General features: G+C 41.6%; 1 protein-coding gene across 4 annotated transcripts in view; it reads right to left on the bottom strand.

The window, feature by feature from the left end:
- Positions 1 to 1,220: 1,220 nt before the first annotated feature.
- The window catches only part of Slc44a5 (solute carrier family 44 member 5), a 30,777-nt gene continuing 15,699 nt past the window's right edge, over positions 1,221 to 16,298 (bottom strand). Inside the window, exons 8-18 of one of the 4 annotated variants that reach the window (XR_013110179.1) lie at positions 16,093 to 16,185; positions 14,606 to 14,693; positions 13,962 to 14,224; positions 13,395 to 13,489; positions 11,365 to 11,468; positions 9,734 to 9,807; positions 8,620 to 8,690; positions 8,414 to 8,502; positions 7,128 to 7,212; positions 4,356 to 5,284; positions 1,221 to 2,996 (exon numbers count right to left, since the gene is read on the bottom strand). Coding sequence is in view for 3 of the 4 variants with exons in the window: in XM_076933429.1 (XP_076789544.1) it covers positions 5,181 to 5,284; positions 7,128 to 7,212; positions 8,414 to 8,502; positions 8,620 to 8,690; positions 9,734 to 9,807; positions 11,365 to 11,468; positions 13,395 to 13,489; positions 13,962 to 14,224; positions 14,606 to 14,693; positions 16,093 to 16,185 (1,066 nt within the window). In the remaining variant the exon portion in view is untranslated. Of the gene's footprint in view, positions 5,285 to 7,127; positions 7,213 to 8,413; positions 8,503 to 8,619; positions 8,691 to 9,733; positions 9,808 to 11,364; positions 11,469 to 13,394; positions 13,490 to 13,961; positions 14,225 to 14,605; positions 14,694 to 16,092; positions 16,186 to 16,298 lie in introns of all 4 variants that reach the window. The other 3 variants (XM_076933429.1, XM_076933430.1, XM_034500849.2) reach the window with 3 other exon arrangements.

Here is a 16,298-nt window from a genome sequence, read left to right as displayed (position 1 = left end):
ATCACTGCCTATATCAACAAATATTTTATAAGGTTCATAATATTTTGAGATTGTTGAAAAGGGTAAGAATAGTGTTTTTGATTATCTTTGGAAGAAATGCATTAAATTTTAAAAGAAAATTAATTGTGAAAACTTAACACATAATTCAACCCATAAAACGGTACTGTTCCAACCTCGGATAGAGCCGCACTTGGTCCATTTAATCTTGCTTCAGGAAACAGCTGTGAGTACTCACCTTTTGTTTTTCTTCACATTTATCCTCATCTTGGAAATAATAATTTCTCCTTGTGAAACTCAATGAGGCAGTGAGCAGATGATAGGTTAGGTCACTGTTTGGTGCTCACTCCCTCCTAATCCATTGCTCGGTGTTCACACCCCTCCCAATCCATTGCTCAGTGTTCATACCTTTCCTAACCAATTGTTCAGTGTTCATACCCCTCCCAATCCATTTCTTGGTGTTTACACCCCTCCCAATCCATCCCTGAGTTGTCTGTCTTGGACATTTACTTATGTAATTGTATTTGGTTTCACTCAACAGTATGTGGTAACAGAAAAGTTTAAAAATAAATCTAGATATTGAAGACCTTGACCCTTGCTACAGAGATGGTACTATGTGGTGGGTCTAAAACCAAAGCTGAGCAGGGCAGTGTGTGTGTGGTGTGTGGTGTGGTATGGTATGTAATGTAGTGTGGTGTGGTGTGTGTGTGGTGTATGTAGTGTGGTATGTGATGTGGTGTGGTGTGTGTAGTGTGGTGTATGTGTGGTGTGTGTGGTGTATGTGATGTAGTGTGATGTGTGTGTGTGTGTCTGTCTGTCTGTCTGTCTGTCTGTGACTAAAGTCACAGACAAGAACCAGGCAGAATGGCACTTGTTCATAATCCCAGCACTGGGGAAGCAGAGACAGAAAGATCTGTGGGGCTCTCACTGGCCGGATAGCCTAGCCTAATCTATAAACAGATATAAAAGGCCTGGTTCTAAATCCCCACAACCACTTTTAAAAATAAATAATAATTAATAAAGAAACTCCCAAACACCAAGACAAAGCAAAATAACTCAATACGAATGATGCCTGAGAAAGAGTGACATTCAGGCTTGTCTTCTGTTCTTTCCACACAGATGCACATGTGTGTAATCACACACACACACACACACACACACACACACACACACACACACAGCACTCTTGTCTAGCTTCAAGAAATCAAAGGTCAGCCTTTCTATTTGTCTCTTATGGAAATCTTTATTAGTAGAAACCAAATATACAATGAGTACCAACAAATTTCATTAAATATTAACCGTTTTAGCTATCAAAGGTATTTAGACCATATGCTTTCCGTGTTCCTGCATAGCAGAGACACACTAATTACATACAAAACCCCCACCGCCATGGGCTCAGGAGAGCCCAACCCACCAGGCGTGGGGCGGGGTGGGGGTCGAGGGTGGTGAGCCCACACTGCAAGGCGCCAGTGGGAACGTTTTGGTATAAAGGTATCTAAAGTTAGTTTTCAACAAACCATCAATAAACAACAGCAGGTTATTGTTGATTGACTCTCAGTAATCCCCATCACGGGGCCACTTCTTGTTATGCTGAGTTGGCGAACTCAGTCAAGTTCTCCTAAAATTTAGCAATCTTCATAAAATTATTCAAAACGGAATTAAAAACTGTTCCAGTCTCTATTGGCACAATAAAAAACCTGACAGGTAAACAGGTTGTTTCATATAAAAGTTAGTGGGATTGACAATCCATAACAGGATGGGGGGGCTGTGTGAAACGGAGCTTTCCAGCATAGCACACAGCTTCCCCTCTGAGGAAAAGTTTCTCTGTGAAACTCCCACAGGCTGCCCCTTCAGGTATGGGTAAGATACTGGACATGTACATGCCGACCCTTAGTTTTAAGGAACTACTGTAGAAAAGATTATACTTTAAAACTTCTTTTAGTAAAAACAAAGACAAATCCAACACGAGTTCTTTCAGGAGGCTCTGCTTGCGTGTGGCACCCATTTGTAAATATCCACTAAGCACAAGGGGAATTGTCTGCATCGCACAATTTATTCCTCTGATGGTGAGGATATCAAAAGTAAAGTCATGGCCAGTGAAGTCCAGTCAGTGAGCAGGATGGAGGGCGGAAAAAACCGAAACTCAAAACAAAACGAAACAAAACAAAACACCAAAGACAAAACAAAACACCAAAGAACAAAAACAAAATTAAAAAAAAAAAAAGTGAGAAGACTTGTCATCAGTCAACACTGCAGGACTTAAAGTTTAATTTCTTTCAAACGAGGTCTGTACACTTGCCCACAAGACCACAAGATCCGGGAAGGACTGACCAGCCGGGAAGGCACTGAGAGAGTTGAGTGGTAGGGGCTGGCAGCTCTTACAGGATGCATTCTCTACTCCGGCTAAGACCAAAGCGGGTGGTCCGCTTAACCGCTTGACTGTCAAACAGGAGCAGGGGAAAGGCCTTAAGAAACATTTCTCTTGCTTTAATTACCAATTTTCCCTACAAAAGCCTTTTAGTTGTCGTCTTTAAAAATATACTAGGAGCTATCAATTTAAGTCATGTTACTATTAAATCGAGTTACTAGTAAAAAGATTATGAATGTATTCAATACTTTTCAAAACATCCAAGTCACTCTATGTAAAACAAATAAAATAATAAGTAATAATAAATTACAAAACGAAAGACATTAGTATAAAAATGTTGCATGTAATTAACAATTCTCTTGCGACTTCTGATGGCTTCACGGGCTACAGTGTGGGCTTTGGTATAAGATGCAAAAGCAAGCCAGCAAGGCCGGGATAAACGTCCCCAACCAAAGCACTACGGAAGGTGTGTTGGATGGATACAGTGTGGGAGGCGACACAGGCGGCAGGATGCCCAGCTGGCTCTCCTACTGCTTCTTGATCTTGCCCTGCTCCACCAAAATGTTCATTAGACTCGGAGTCACGAAATAGGGTCTTGAAAGAGAGCCTTCGTTTCTTTCTAGGTCTTCCACTAGGAGGGAGGAGGGCAAAGTCAATAGAGCAGCGAAGCGGTGGGAGGAGCAACATCGCCACCTGCTGCCCACCCGCTGTACAGCAACGCCAAACATCGCTCTTTTAAACAGCATTATTGTAAACAGCTATGAGAGAACAATCAGCCCTTATTATTACATCGGTAAGATATCATTTCATTCTGTGTCCCAGGTCAGTCCTGGCAACAGTTCACGCATCTCCACAGAACGACTAAGGAAATAACATTTACTCCCCATCCAAATTCACTCTCTAAATTACAATATCTATTTCCAAATCGCCTTTGTTTTGCCAATGGCAATTTAGATTGTAAAGCCTCGACAAAGAGATCATCGTGTGTAATCTCAAATCCTTCCATACACAGTTCTGGAAATATTGCTCTGTGTTTCAAAACTTTAATTGCTGTGTAAGAAAAATGGCTTCTAAAATTCTTCTCCAAAATAACATTCATTTTCTTACTCTATGTATTTTAATAACAGAAGTAACAAAGAGAGACTATTTTTTTCTGAGTGGGAATATACCATAACACAGCAAACCAGACAGCTGATTTCTTACATCTAATCTATAGCCAACCTCACAATTTTTGCGTGTATCTGAATCAACTAGAGGGTTTTTATCATGGTCCAGAGAGTGGCCCACATTCTAACACAAGCTTGTGGGTTAGGTGGACACCTGCAGCGACAGGCTCACTATATGTCACCATTGTCGTAGATTTTTGTTGAGGTCCCTTGCATGATTGTAAGTAAAATACTACCAAAATGCAATAAAAAAATAGATAAGTGATTGCTTTTCTTTGTTATCAAGGAAAAAAAATGACAGGTGACATTTGGGACTGATAATCTCAATAAAGCAAGCCAAGAACAATTTTCAAGCCAAGAATTTTCATGTGGACCAATACTTCAAAAGCCTTCTGGAATTATTGGCTCTATGTAAGAAGCTGCCATACAACCATTTTAAATCTAGGTTTACACACTTCAGGATAAGTAAATTAGCACTTATATTAACTTGTAACACAAGGATATATTTTCAACTCTCAAATGTGTGGCTATCATTACATTATTAAAACACAGACAATCTGATGTGAGTTTAGTGTCAAAACCAAAAGGGCACCGGTTAATCCTGTGCTCTGTGGAGGGGCTTTATAGCCTTAGCTAGGTGGCCCATTTCCACACACAGGGAAAAGCATGCAATGCGTATGGGTCCAATTCACACCTTTCTGCACCGTGTGAGATTTAGGCATGGCCACAACAAACCAGCTTCCATTCTCAGCCCTGGGGCTGTGGTAATGGCAGAACTCTTGATCTGAAACATGCATGCCCCAAGGAAGCACCAGATGTGGTACCTGAGAGGAGGCCACTGGCCTGAACAGACTCATCTGCTTTGCTCCCTCACTGAGAGTTGAACTTTGACCTTTGTTTTTGTGACCCATGAAAAGGAGAATCTGCAGGCCTTCGACGTGGCTGTATCAGGAAACTCAGGGGAGGCAAGAGATGAGGGAGGTAGCCATTTCTGCTCTGTTCAGATATTGTCGGGTGGCCAGAGGTTCACAGCAGTGGAGAGGATATCCCCAAACTCAGCTTTCACCCCGGTATGAGTCTCATTTCACTAAAACAGAGAGATGAAGCTCCAGGCTTACTCCACCTGTAGCAGGGTTAGTGCTGAGCCTGGGACCTGCCCTTCTACAGCTTGTCACGGACTAACTTGCCCACTTGAAATACGCTTTCTAGGAAACCAGGGACACAAGTTGAATCACAGTTTTAGAGAGCTGTTCACCAGCTTAAGCAGTAACTATAACCATAGCAGCATATACACAAACTCAGTACCACATACTGGCCAACTACAACTCAGTGCTTTTATGGCTAATTGATTACACATTTATAGTGTTGTAAAAAAACTGCCTGAATACCCTTTACAAATATACACTTATAAAAAAGAAAGGCTAGCAAAGTTATAAAAGTTATTAAAACATTGTCAGCTACAGGTGTTTGCACTCGGGACCACAGTCTATAAAGTAAACTAGGCCACTGTCAAATGCCTGATCCCTCAGACTGTACCAAGTGCACCTTTTCAGAAACAGCAGAGATGCTTGCACACTGCTCTAAAGCAACATTTTCATATTGCAGTCAACAACCCAATTCACAAACTTCCTGCTTGGAGCTTCTCTACTCTATCTCTGGGGAACTGGACGCTTCTTGGTCAGAATTCTGTGCAGGCTGGGTGTTACAAAGTAAGGCTTCTCTGCAGAGCCATCGTTCCTCTCCAGATCTTCACCTGTGTATTAGTATCAAAGGTGGGACAAAGGCAGGGAGACGCCGCAGAACAAGGACCCAGGAGTTTACAAATTGGAGAGTTGAACAGGGAGAAACCAGAAAAATCAGTGTTAGCGTGTCAAATATTAGGCAAACATGCAATGTTGGTGATGGAGAAGGTAAAAACTGGTCTCTGCCTGGGAGAAGAGCCCACCCACCACACACACACACACACACACACACACACACACACCTCACAGTCTATGAGCCCTGGGAGTTTTATTTCCAAAACCACCACAGGAAGCTCTGCCTGGGGATTTTTTCTAAAGTGTTGCTTTCATCTCTGTGACTGTTCATTTCGGAAAATAACAAATGGCCACATATCACTAATTCCGTGAAAAATGTAAAACAAAGATATAATATTCCATCTTTTAAGCCTTTTAAATCTTCAGGTAAGGTCTTGCTGTCTAGCCCAGCCTGGCCTTGGATCTGCTGTCCTCTTGTTTTGACCTTCCAGTACTGGGGTCAAAGGTTAAACTGTTTTACCTGTCTACTTACCTATGGGTGGGGCATGCCTCTATGTGTGTTGGGGGCAGGGGGTATGAGTGCCAGTGTTCAGAGGCCAGTGGTGTCTGGTTGCCCTGGAGATGCAGTTCTAAGAAGGTATAAATCACCCAACCTAGGAGCTGGGAGTCACTGAAAACCTAACTCCAGTCTTCTGCAAGAGTGTGTGCTTTTAACCATGGAAACAGCAATCATCCCCTTTCCTTCCTTCCTTCCTTCCTTCCTTCCTTCCTTCCTTCCTTCCTTTCTTCCTTCCTTCCTTCCTTTCTTATGTATTTTAATTACATTCATTCATTTCTCTTTGTGTGCATGCATGAATACATGGGCCAAGATTCAAGTATGAAGGTGAGGGATTAATGTGCAGGGCTTAGGTCTCTTCTACCACTGTGGGTCTTGAACTCGGGTTGTCAAACTTGGCAGCAAGCACATTTACCAGGGGAACCATCTTATAAAACAGAGAACCTAGACAAAGGTTAAAGTTCCTGGTCCCATGTAAGCCAATCTATCTAATGTGTAAAGTTCTCAGATTTCCTTGTCTGTTTATTAAAAATTGATTTTTAAAATGCTTAGGCGAAAAAAAAAATCAGATCATGTTATTTTCTATATTTTCCCCTTCAGGAATCATCTTCCTCCCTGATCTGCCACCAAAGGACTTTCTCAGCAAGTAACAGAGGCAGACTCCTCTGTCTCTCCGAGAGACCCATGTGCTAGAGAAACATTCTCTCAGCCCCAGCATGGCTACTGGGCTCTGTTCTCTCCCATGTTCATCCCACCTCCTCCAGGTTTGTCAGAGATACTGGGAGAGAAGACATTTTTGGTAAGGCAGACTCCCTGGGCTATGTGAGGCCATGGGTTAATGGAAAACATACAGTCTCCAGGGCATGACAGAGGTGAAGGGAGCTACGGGGAAAGCTTTTAATGCCAAGTCTCTACATAGGTACACACACTTTCTGTGCACATTCCTATCAGAGGCCTATCTACTCACCATGACTCAATGTGACCCCACGTCTCTTTGAAACCTTCGCTTTCCTAGCATAGGCAGGGACCTAGGTTCAATCCCTAGACCTGCCATCATATTCTCTCTCTCTCTCTCTCTCTCTCTCTCTCTCTCTCTCTCTCTCTCTCTCTCTCTCTCTTTCCCACTACCCCCAAAACATAATTAAAGAACATCTATAAAGTAATGTTTCCTTCCAAATAAATGCTACTTTGTATTTGAAACTAGGTAACAGTAAATCACCAAGTCAGGCAGGCAACTGAATTTTCACCTTCTAGTCTTTCAAACACACACACTGGATACTTACAGAAGCAGATGAAAATGGTTTCGACACACATTGAATAGACGCTGAAGAATCCATGAGCAATCATGTAAGCTCCAAATACAAGAGTCTAGGAACAGACAGAGAAGAGAAGCAACAAGTCACCAACTTCACTGAGAGCAGAAACAGTGTAAATGCAAATGCAAGGTGGGATAAGGAAGCATTGGAGGAGTCTGTTGGGCACATCTGGGATGCAGACACCTTTGGTAGTACGATAATATGCTGTCCTGAGATTTAAACAAACAAACAAACAACAAACAGACATGTGCTTGCTCACATGACCACCTCTTACAATGATCCTAGTACCTACCCAAAGGATCTCAGCTTTAAGTTCCTGCACATCAAGGGAATAGAGTCTAAAGGGTTAAGAGCATGTGCTACTTGGGTCCTCAAAGTCACTCAACCTTTCTGTGCCTCTGCTTCGGCATGGGGAGTGTGTTGTGGGGGGAGTGTTTATGTCACACAGATGAGGAGAGCTGTAACAGATCCAGCAAGACTCCATTCAACTCACCCCAGCTACCTATCCATTCATCCCCAGAGATCTGGAATGTTGGCTACAGAGAAGAATCAGATATCTCTCTGCATAGGCATTCCCCTCCCTGCTGGGAACCACTTCACCCAAGTTAGAGCCCCATCTTTGGTCTCAGCTCCTGGCTAATATCTGCTGACATGATTCACAAGGCTAGTTTCTTTTCCAGAAGGTCCTGCCATTTTATCTGGGGACATCATTGTGAATTGTGAGCCAACTTTTGTTTTCCTGCCTAGTTCTCCTTACTTCCTTACAAGTAACTCTCATGAAAGAGTACCCAGTAAACCTTCTACACAAAACCTTATCAACAGCACAGTTCTTTCCAAAGAACTCAGCACCTGAATCAGGAGACGAGGGGCACAGATTAAGAACAATAATGCCCACCGCCTTTACTGTGTCTGTTTTTCTTTTCTTATGTTTTCATCTCTAACGATCATGACATCAGTGATACTAAGCTTCCATAGACTGACCTGCTTCTCCAGGACTTTCATTAAAGCCTCTATTCTCAGTGTGATAGAACCAAAGAGAAGGAGTTTGGGAAGTAGTGAGTTCGCAATGGGGCTACCTTTATATAGGGATTGGTGCCTGCTACAAAGAGACTTGGTCTGCCCTCTTCCTCTCCAGCTCATCTGTGAGGAAGCCCAGCTGGCACCTCCCAGTCTTTCAAAATTCAAGGAATACATTTCTGTTGCCAAAGCCAATCACCCTTTGTTGATTTTGTGACTGAGCCACCAGTTCTTACCACGAAGGGGACCCAGTAGTAATTTAAAGTCGTTGGTCCCTCTACAATTAATTGTAGTCTTTCTGTGAAGAGTAGGAAGGCCAAGACACCTACATAGAAAGAACAGAACATGGAGTCATACACTGAGAAAGGTTGTGGAGATTGCTGTAGCAGGGAAGTTTCCGAACTCTCCACAGCTTTCCATCCATGTAATTATCACTACTTACCTACAATCCCAGAAACTAGGACTTTTCCCAGGAGTAATACAAAATATGTGACTTCATCTGTAACTGTGACTCTGAGTATCAGGGGGAGACAAGAAAGCACCAGTCAGTGTTTGAACACACTCAGTGCTCAAAATCTGCAGGAGGTAAAAACTCATGGGTTCACTTTGCTGTGTATTTGGTGAAATTTTATCTGACAATTGTAAAATACAAGACATGAACATGGAAACTGGTCATGAGGTCATTGTTTCTAATGAAGTCACAGATGAGAGAACTGTAGGACCAGGACCATGGGCAGCTGACCCATGGAGGTGTCTGGCTATCTCTCTGAGGTGATAGACCAGCCTGACTCTATCTTAAGGATGGAAGCCATTTTGTTAAAGGTTCAGAATAAGTTCATTTCTGTTTGCTACAAAATTTAACTTGACTATGCTTCAACCTGTATCTCGAATTTGACATGCTCCCCACCATACAGAATTTGACTCACATCTTGAATGTGAAGATAGGATGTGCCATCAAATGATTTTAAAACGTTTGACCAAGTACCTACAAAACCAAAATTCCTTTGGAAATCCCCCAACCTCTGAAAATCACCTATCTAGTTTTGCAGTTTTCTGGGACTATATAAGCCCTCCCCTCTCCTATGTTCAATGGTGTTTTTTCAAACCCCACTTTAGGAAAATAGTCCTGTCAGACAGAAAATAAAGCTTGCTTAATTTGACCAAACAGTTTGGGTAATGGTCTTTGCTCTCAGTCAGTAGGACTAACAAAGGGACCTTGGATCCTGAAGATGTGAATCTGTTCTCTGATTCTGCATATCAATTTCCCAACAATTTTGAGAGAAAGAAATGGGTACCAAGAAACTGCTAACATAGGTCATCTGGGGAACTTCGTGAGCAGAAGAGTCAATAAAGCTAAATATGTAGCCACCTATGTAGATGAGGGGAGCTGTGATTCTAAGATATGAATAGAAATGAATGTTGACTAAAATCTAACAAACCCAAACAGGTAACACCCGTGGGCGATAAGGCCAGAGACACTCCAGATGACCACAAGGAAAGGATCTCATGCCACCTCTCACCAGATTGTCTGCAGTTGTCCTCACGTGATTACTTACTTCACAATGTTCCTCATGAGCAGATAGAAGGCATCTCTTGTTGACTCACAGAAGTTTTTGCCATATAATGCAATCTAGAGAAGATGAACTTGTTAGTAACATAAACTGACACCACCCAGGACCACCCAGCGCTACGGAATGTGCAAGTTCACTGCTGTCTTCCATGCTAATAACTTTATTTTTTCCAATATTTGGGTTTGCAGGACACCCAGGAGCTCTCTGTTCTTAATTCCACAGAACTCTCAGGGTCATGGACGTGAAAGGGATCACCACGTGTTGTATGTAGGGTGCACTTTTTCATCAAGTCTCAGATAGGGTATTCTGTCTTTGAAACATTTGGCTGCAGTAGGTATTAAATGATTTGAATATTGTCATCACACACAAAAAAATTACTCCTAAGGAAATACAATCCCTTGTACTATAGGGATTTATTAATTAAAAGTCTCAGCACTATACTCTAATGGTAGATGAATTCATCGAATATTCTATCCATGACTATTATGCAAACCTCATCTCCAGGCCCCACCCCACTGTGATAAGTAAGCCTTGGAATACTGCAGCTTCTATATTTTGAGAAAATTGTTTTCTTTGTCTACTATGTAAACAAAAGAAACTCTTTAGAGGCATCTACATTCTCACAAGAAGTGAGTTAGACACTGGCCCAGGCATTTCCACGGCTCACTCCCCTTTAACTCAAGGTTCATTAAAATGACTAATTTCTTCCTTAAAATTATGCCGTCTATTAGAACGGCATTTTCTTTGAGGGACAACGGTTTTCCTCTTACATAGTTATCAGACACACAATACCATTTCAATTTCCTATGGTTTTATTGTTATTATTAAAAAATTTATTACATTGCCAGGCAGTAGTGCCACATGCCTTTAATTCCAGCATTTAAAGGCAAAGGAAGGAAGAACTCTGTGAGTTCTAGGCCAGCCTGGTCTAAAGATTGAGTTCTAGGACAGTTAGGACTACATGGAGAAACCCTGTCTCAAAAAACAAAATTAATAATAATAATAACAATGACAACATTTATGTGCTTGTGCATGTGCATGCATGTGTATGTTCATCTGTGTGCATGTGTGTGTACATGTGTGTGTTCATGTGTGTGTGTTCATCTGTGTGTGTATGCATGTGTGTGTTCATGTGTGTGTACATGTGTGTACATGTGTGTGCTTGTGTGTACATGTGTGTGTACGCGTGTATACATGTGTATACATGTGTGTGTACATGTGTATACGTGTGTGTGTGTATACATGCATAGGTATGTGTCATTCCTCAGCATGCCTATGGAAGTCAGAGAACAACTTGCAGGATCTGGATCTTCCTTCCCACTGCGTGGGAGCCAGGGCTGGCTTAGCCTTTCATATTTGGCAGCAAGCACCTTAACCTCCAGAGCCATCTTTCTTGACCTCTAGCACACTTTGAAATTTCAACACAAACATTTCTCCTCAAATGTAATACTATCTCAAGAAAAGTGCAGCCCTGACTCATGAGTGGGAGTCACACACCCATGTATCAGAGTGACAAACTTGATCATGTGATACTGTCCTGTTCTCCAGGCAACAGGGCGGTCGTGGGATCAACTGTGCTAAAGAGGGGCACCATAAATGAGCAGTGGCCTACTTACCATGATGTAGGCATTTCTGTTTAAAAACTTCACCATCTTTTCCAAACACCAGAAACAGCACCGTAGGCAGCAGTGCAGGAACTGGGCAGCACTGTTCTGAGCCTCTGTGGGAGGGAGGGGCATGTGAGGCCATCAAAGACGTCAGCCTTCAGACTCAAAGTAATGACATTGAAAATAGGATTAAAGAGGTGTGTGTGTGTGTGTGTGTGTGTGTGTGTGTGTGTGATGTACACCTAATTGTAGCCATTCTTCAGTATACAGTTCTGTGGCTTTAGCACTTTTATGATATAAAATAATTTCACTGTTTGTTTTCAGAAGTTCTTATCAAACAGAAATCAATGTTTAATTAAAAACAAAATCATCCTTCCTCATTCTTTTCTTGCTTGCTCTGATTTTACTTGGTGATGTAGGGCTGTCTCTACTAGAGATCCTGAACAGAACAATACAGAGAGAATTCTTTTTATCACTTGGCATCATGTGTAGGCACGTCACGCACCCCTCATCTGCTGTGTAACGTTAACATTCTGCTGTAGACACATCATGCACCCCTATCCTGCCCACTATCAGTGCACATGCAGATAGGTCACACCCTTTGGCTACGGTGAATGGACTGTTGGCACGGGGGTGGGGGCGTGGACACAAGGTAGAAGTGGAACTTCTGGGTCAGTATGAATTTATATTTTTAGCATTGAGAAACTGCTGTTGTTCCTGCAGCAGCTATGCTGGGAAGCAGTCCTATCAAAGGATGCAGTTTCCCAACAACCCGCACTCTTCCGGCCCCTGTGTGTAGAGGTTGTTTCCATGGCCATCCTAATGGGTGTGAGGTGCCATCACAATGTGGTTCTGGCTTGTGTGTCCCTGTCTAATGACGCTGCATCTTTCTGGTACTAGGCAACCATCCTTGTCTATATGAAAGCTCAACTCTTTGGGCCATCTTTGAACTTTTATTGTTTGTTGTCAAGTGGCAGATCTCTGTGTGTGTTCTGGACACCAGTCGTAATCTGGCATATTACTTGCCAGTCTTTTCCTCCACGATGTGGGTTGTCTCTTTACTCTGCTGTTCCTTTGGTGCACAACTGTTTTTATTTTAATTTTCAGGAAGTCCAACTTACTTCTCCTTTCTTTGTGGGTTTTTTTTTTTTAAGTGTGAAAAATCAAGAAATTGCCATCAAGTCCGATGACATAAAGATTTTTTTCTATGTTTTTCCCCCCAGAAATGTTATAGCATTACCTCTTATGTTTAGATCTTTAGTGTGTTCTGGGTTGATTTTGTTTTTACTGTAAGTATGGGTCCAATTTCACTCATTTACATTTGGGCATTCTGACTTTTCCATCACTTCTAAGCTGAGTAGTCGTTCTCTATCTGATAGTTTTAGATGTTAAGAGTTGAGGCGTGGGGTCCACATGTTATTCCAGGTCTAGTCATTCATTTGATTCCCAAACCACCCCATTTTGATGGCTATCATTTTGTCTTAAATCCGGAAATTCAGTCAGGACATATGAGCCCTCCAACTTCGTTTTCCATTTGATCATCTCTTACGATCTAGTGTGAGCAGAGCCTGTGTTAGTGTGAGCACAGCCTGTGTGTTAGTGTGAGCAGAGCCTGTGTGTCTGTAGACTGCCTATGCCGTGCATGAAGACAGATGTCTGTGGCTCACCGTGATGTCTGGCTTGTCCTGAGCTCTAGACATGGAACTGCACACCCCACCTTTCTACCACACCCCTCTGCGGTAATATGTTAAGACAGAACTCTTCACTTCCTTCTTGAAATGTGCTTCTTCTGGCCTCCACAAGGTCGACCATGAGGACACCAGATAGGTTCACCAGATACGTTCTTCCTTCCCCACCCTTCCCACCCTCCTCTTGGTATTTGGTCCCTAGCGAGTTCTCCTGGGCTGTGTTTCAAAACACACGCAAGTCCCTACCACTCCAGTCCTTTCCACCCTGACACACATCAGTCACCGGGTCTCCGTGCGCCCACCCCATCCCGTTCTCATCACGGAAGTCTACGATCAGTTCCGGAAGCTTACTTTTAAGTCGCCTGTCCAGGTATTCTACGATCACTTTAAACATCTGAACGGATGCAAGGATCAAAGATCCAAAGGCCAGAGACCCCGTGTGGTATCTAGACGAAGAGAAAACAGAGTGGAAGGTGACATGTTGTTCTGCAGGCACAGGGTATCTCTTGAACAATTTCATGGGTAAAGTGGATCAGCGGACAGGAAGGGATTTCTATAATCTCTTATTCAAATTGATAGAGGCCTCCATAGGAGGTTTGAAACCAAGTGCCTTTCCGTATAGCCCATAATCTGTTCTCCTAAACGAGGGCTCAACTTGATCAATAGGGACATAAGTTAATTCCTTTGTCATCCAACTCTATCTCCTCACATCTCTGGGAATTACGGGATTTAGGACACTGACCCAGGCAAGGGGCTGCAAAGCTGTGGCTATAGCCAGAGACGGCAAGGGGCATCCATGAATCTTAAATCATATTTTCAACTCACTAGTATTTTGTTAATTGAGTTAACCATCCAAGAAGGACTACCAGAGCAGAAATTGTAACAGGAAAGGGGCGCGAAGTTTAGCATGGAGCTTACCGTACTGCTCTCCCGAACGCAGTGAAGAGCGGGTACCGCGGGATGTCCTCGGGTTTTCTCATGGCCCAGTAATAGGAAGCAAAGGCGCCAGCAAGGGCACACTGACCCAACGCGATTACAAAGTTTATGAGCCAAAGGAAACCGAAGAGGTTGTAGATCTGGAAGGTCAAGATGTAATTGTGGTACATGCTCCTTCCACCGTAGAAAGCAAAGTTACACGATGCGCCAGGGCAGACTTTGGGAATGTTAGTTTTAGGAAAAATCTGCGCTCAGAAGTGAAAAGGAAAATATGGTATTAAATGTGGTTCTTATTTTTCTCATGGCCCCCAATTGCACATTCTGTCTTTTTATTCCATGACTTTTGGTTGTCACTTCTCTGATGTTAATTTATAGAACCCTTTAGTGAGCGCTGGGAAGAGCTTATTGTCATCTTAAGCACTTATCTCTCTTCCTATCGCATTTTTACATTTATTAGTGCTTTCATTAACCACACCAGCTTCTCAGGTGTATTATAGACAAGTGAGATCTGTTCTGTTTGCTGCTCTCAATGCCTTCCCCCAAATACCCCCTTTCTTTCTGCACCTGCACCTTTCCCCTGTATCAGCTTCATGATAAATTAGCTATTCCAGGATGCTCTTACTCACCTCTGGGTCACAAGTTTCATCTTCATGTATACATTCCCCCTCTGGGACCATAACTTTGAATACTGGTACCCCTGATGTAGCCAAGAAACTGAACAGACTTGATTAAGGATAACCTATTTACCATTAAATTGAAAGTAAACAGACAAGAAAAGGATGAAGATAATCTGCAGCCTGCAGAGAAATGAGTGCCCAAAGTCTTTTCTTCCCATTCTCTAAGAATTATCCTCCTAGGAGGCTGATCTCATGGGCCAGCTGCACTGAGCAGGCCCTGAGTTCTGTAGAACTATATAGAGTTGATGAGTTATGCAGAGTTATAAAGTTACACAGACCTGTAGAAGTATAGAGTTATATAGAGGTATATAGGTCCACAGAGGTATAGACTTATGTAATGTTATATAGTTATATAGAGTTATATAGTTACAGTTATAAAGTTATATATAGTTATACATAGTTATAGAGTTATATAGTTACAGTTATATAGTTATATATAGTTATACATAGTTATAGAGTTATATAGAGTTATATAGTTATAGAGTTATATAGTTACACAGTTATATAGTTATACATAGTTATATAGTTATATAAAGTTATATAGTTATATAGTTATACAGTTATATAGAATTATAGACTTATATAGTTATATATAGTTATATAATTAGTTATATGTTTATATAGTTATATATAGTTATATAGTTACATAGTTATATAATTATATATAATTATATACAGTTATACATAGTTATATAGTTACATAAAGTTATATAGTTACACAGTTACATAGTTTATAGAGTTATATAGTTATATAGTTATGTATAGTTATATAGTTACATATATTATACATAGTTATATACAGCTATACATAGTTATAGAGTTATATAGAGTTATATAGTTACACAATTATATACTTATATAGTTACACAGTTATATAGTTATATACAGTTATAGTCATATGTAGAATTATGTAGTTATAAAGTGTTATATAGTTACACAGAATTATAGCTATAGAGTTATATAGAGTTATACAGGATACTTCTTAGCTCATTGCCAAGATGATGATCCATCAGAATAGAACAGCTCTTTGTGACCTCTTTAGAGGGACATTAAATTTTATTGACAGTTCAGAAGGCATGGAACCTAATCTAGTTACTTCTTTAGATTGTATCTCACCTTCACAAGAATGAAAAACTTTAACATGAGCTTCTGGCCCTGAGCAGCAAGGTGGACTCAAGGGATACAGAAATTGGTTATTGAGAGAGGGGAGAAGGTGAGGGAAGAGAAGTGGGAGGGGACACAGGTGAGCAAAGTGAAATCATATATGTGTGTAAGTGTGTGTGCATTTGTGCATGATGCATGTGTATATGTATGTGTGTGCATGTATGTATATGTGTGCATTGTGTATATATGTACGTATATATGTCATAAGGAAATCTACTATTTTGTACACAAACGTAAAATGATAATAAGAAAAGTCCAGTGCCAAAGGATACACGGCTGTCACAGCCCAGTAGGAAATGCAGATTGATAGCAAGATGAAGGTTAAAACTGGGTAGACTAACGCGCTGGGAAGGTGCCCAATGGCTCTGAAAGGAAGTAAACAGTCGATGTTCAAAAGGAATCTGGGGGTCTGCACTTTCTTCACAATTGAATGTTTATCCATTAAGAACCAGAAGCAAGCCTTAGGCTGTATCTGCTG

This window comes from Arvicanthis niloticus, chromosome 4 (assembly GCF_011762505.2).
Source record: "Arvicanthis niloticus isolate mArvNil1 chromosome 4, mArvNil1.pat.X, whole genome shotgun sequence".
Lineage (NCBI taxonomy): Eukaryota > Metazoa > Chordata > Mammalia > Rodentia > Muridae > Arvicanthis > Arvicanthis niloticus.
Note: the sequence above shows the minus strand (reverse complement) of the source record. Positions and strands in the feature narration are given on the sequence as shown.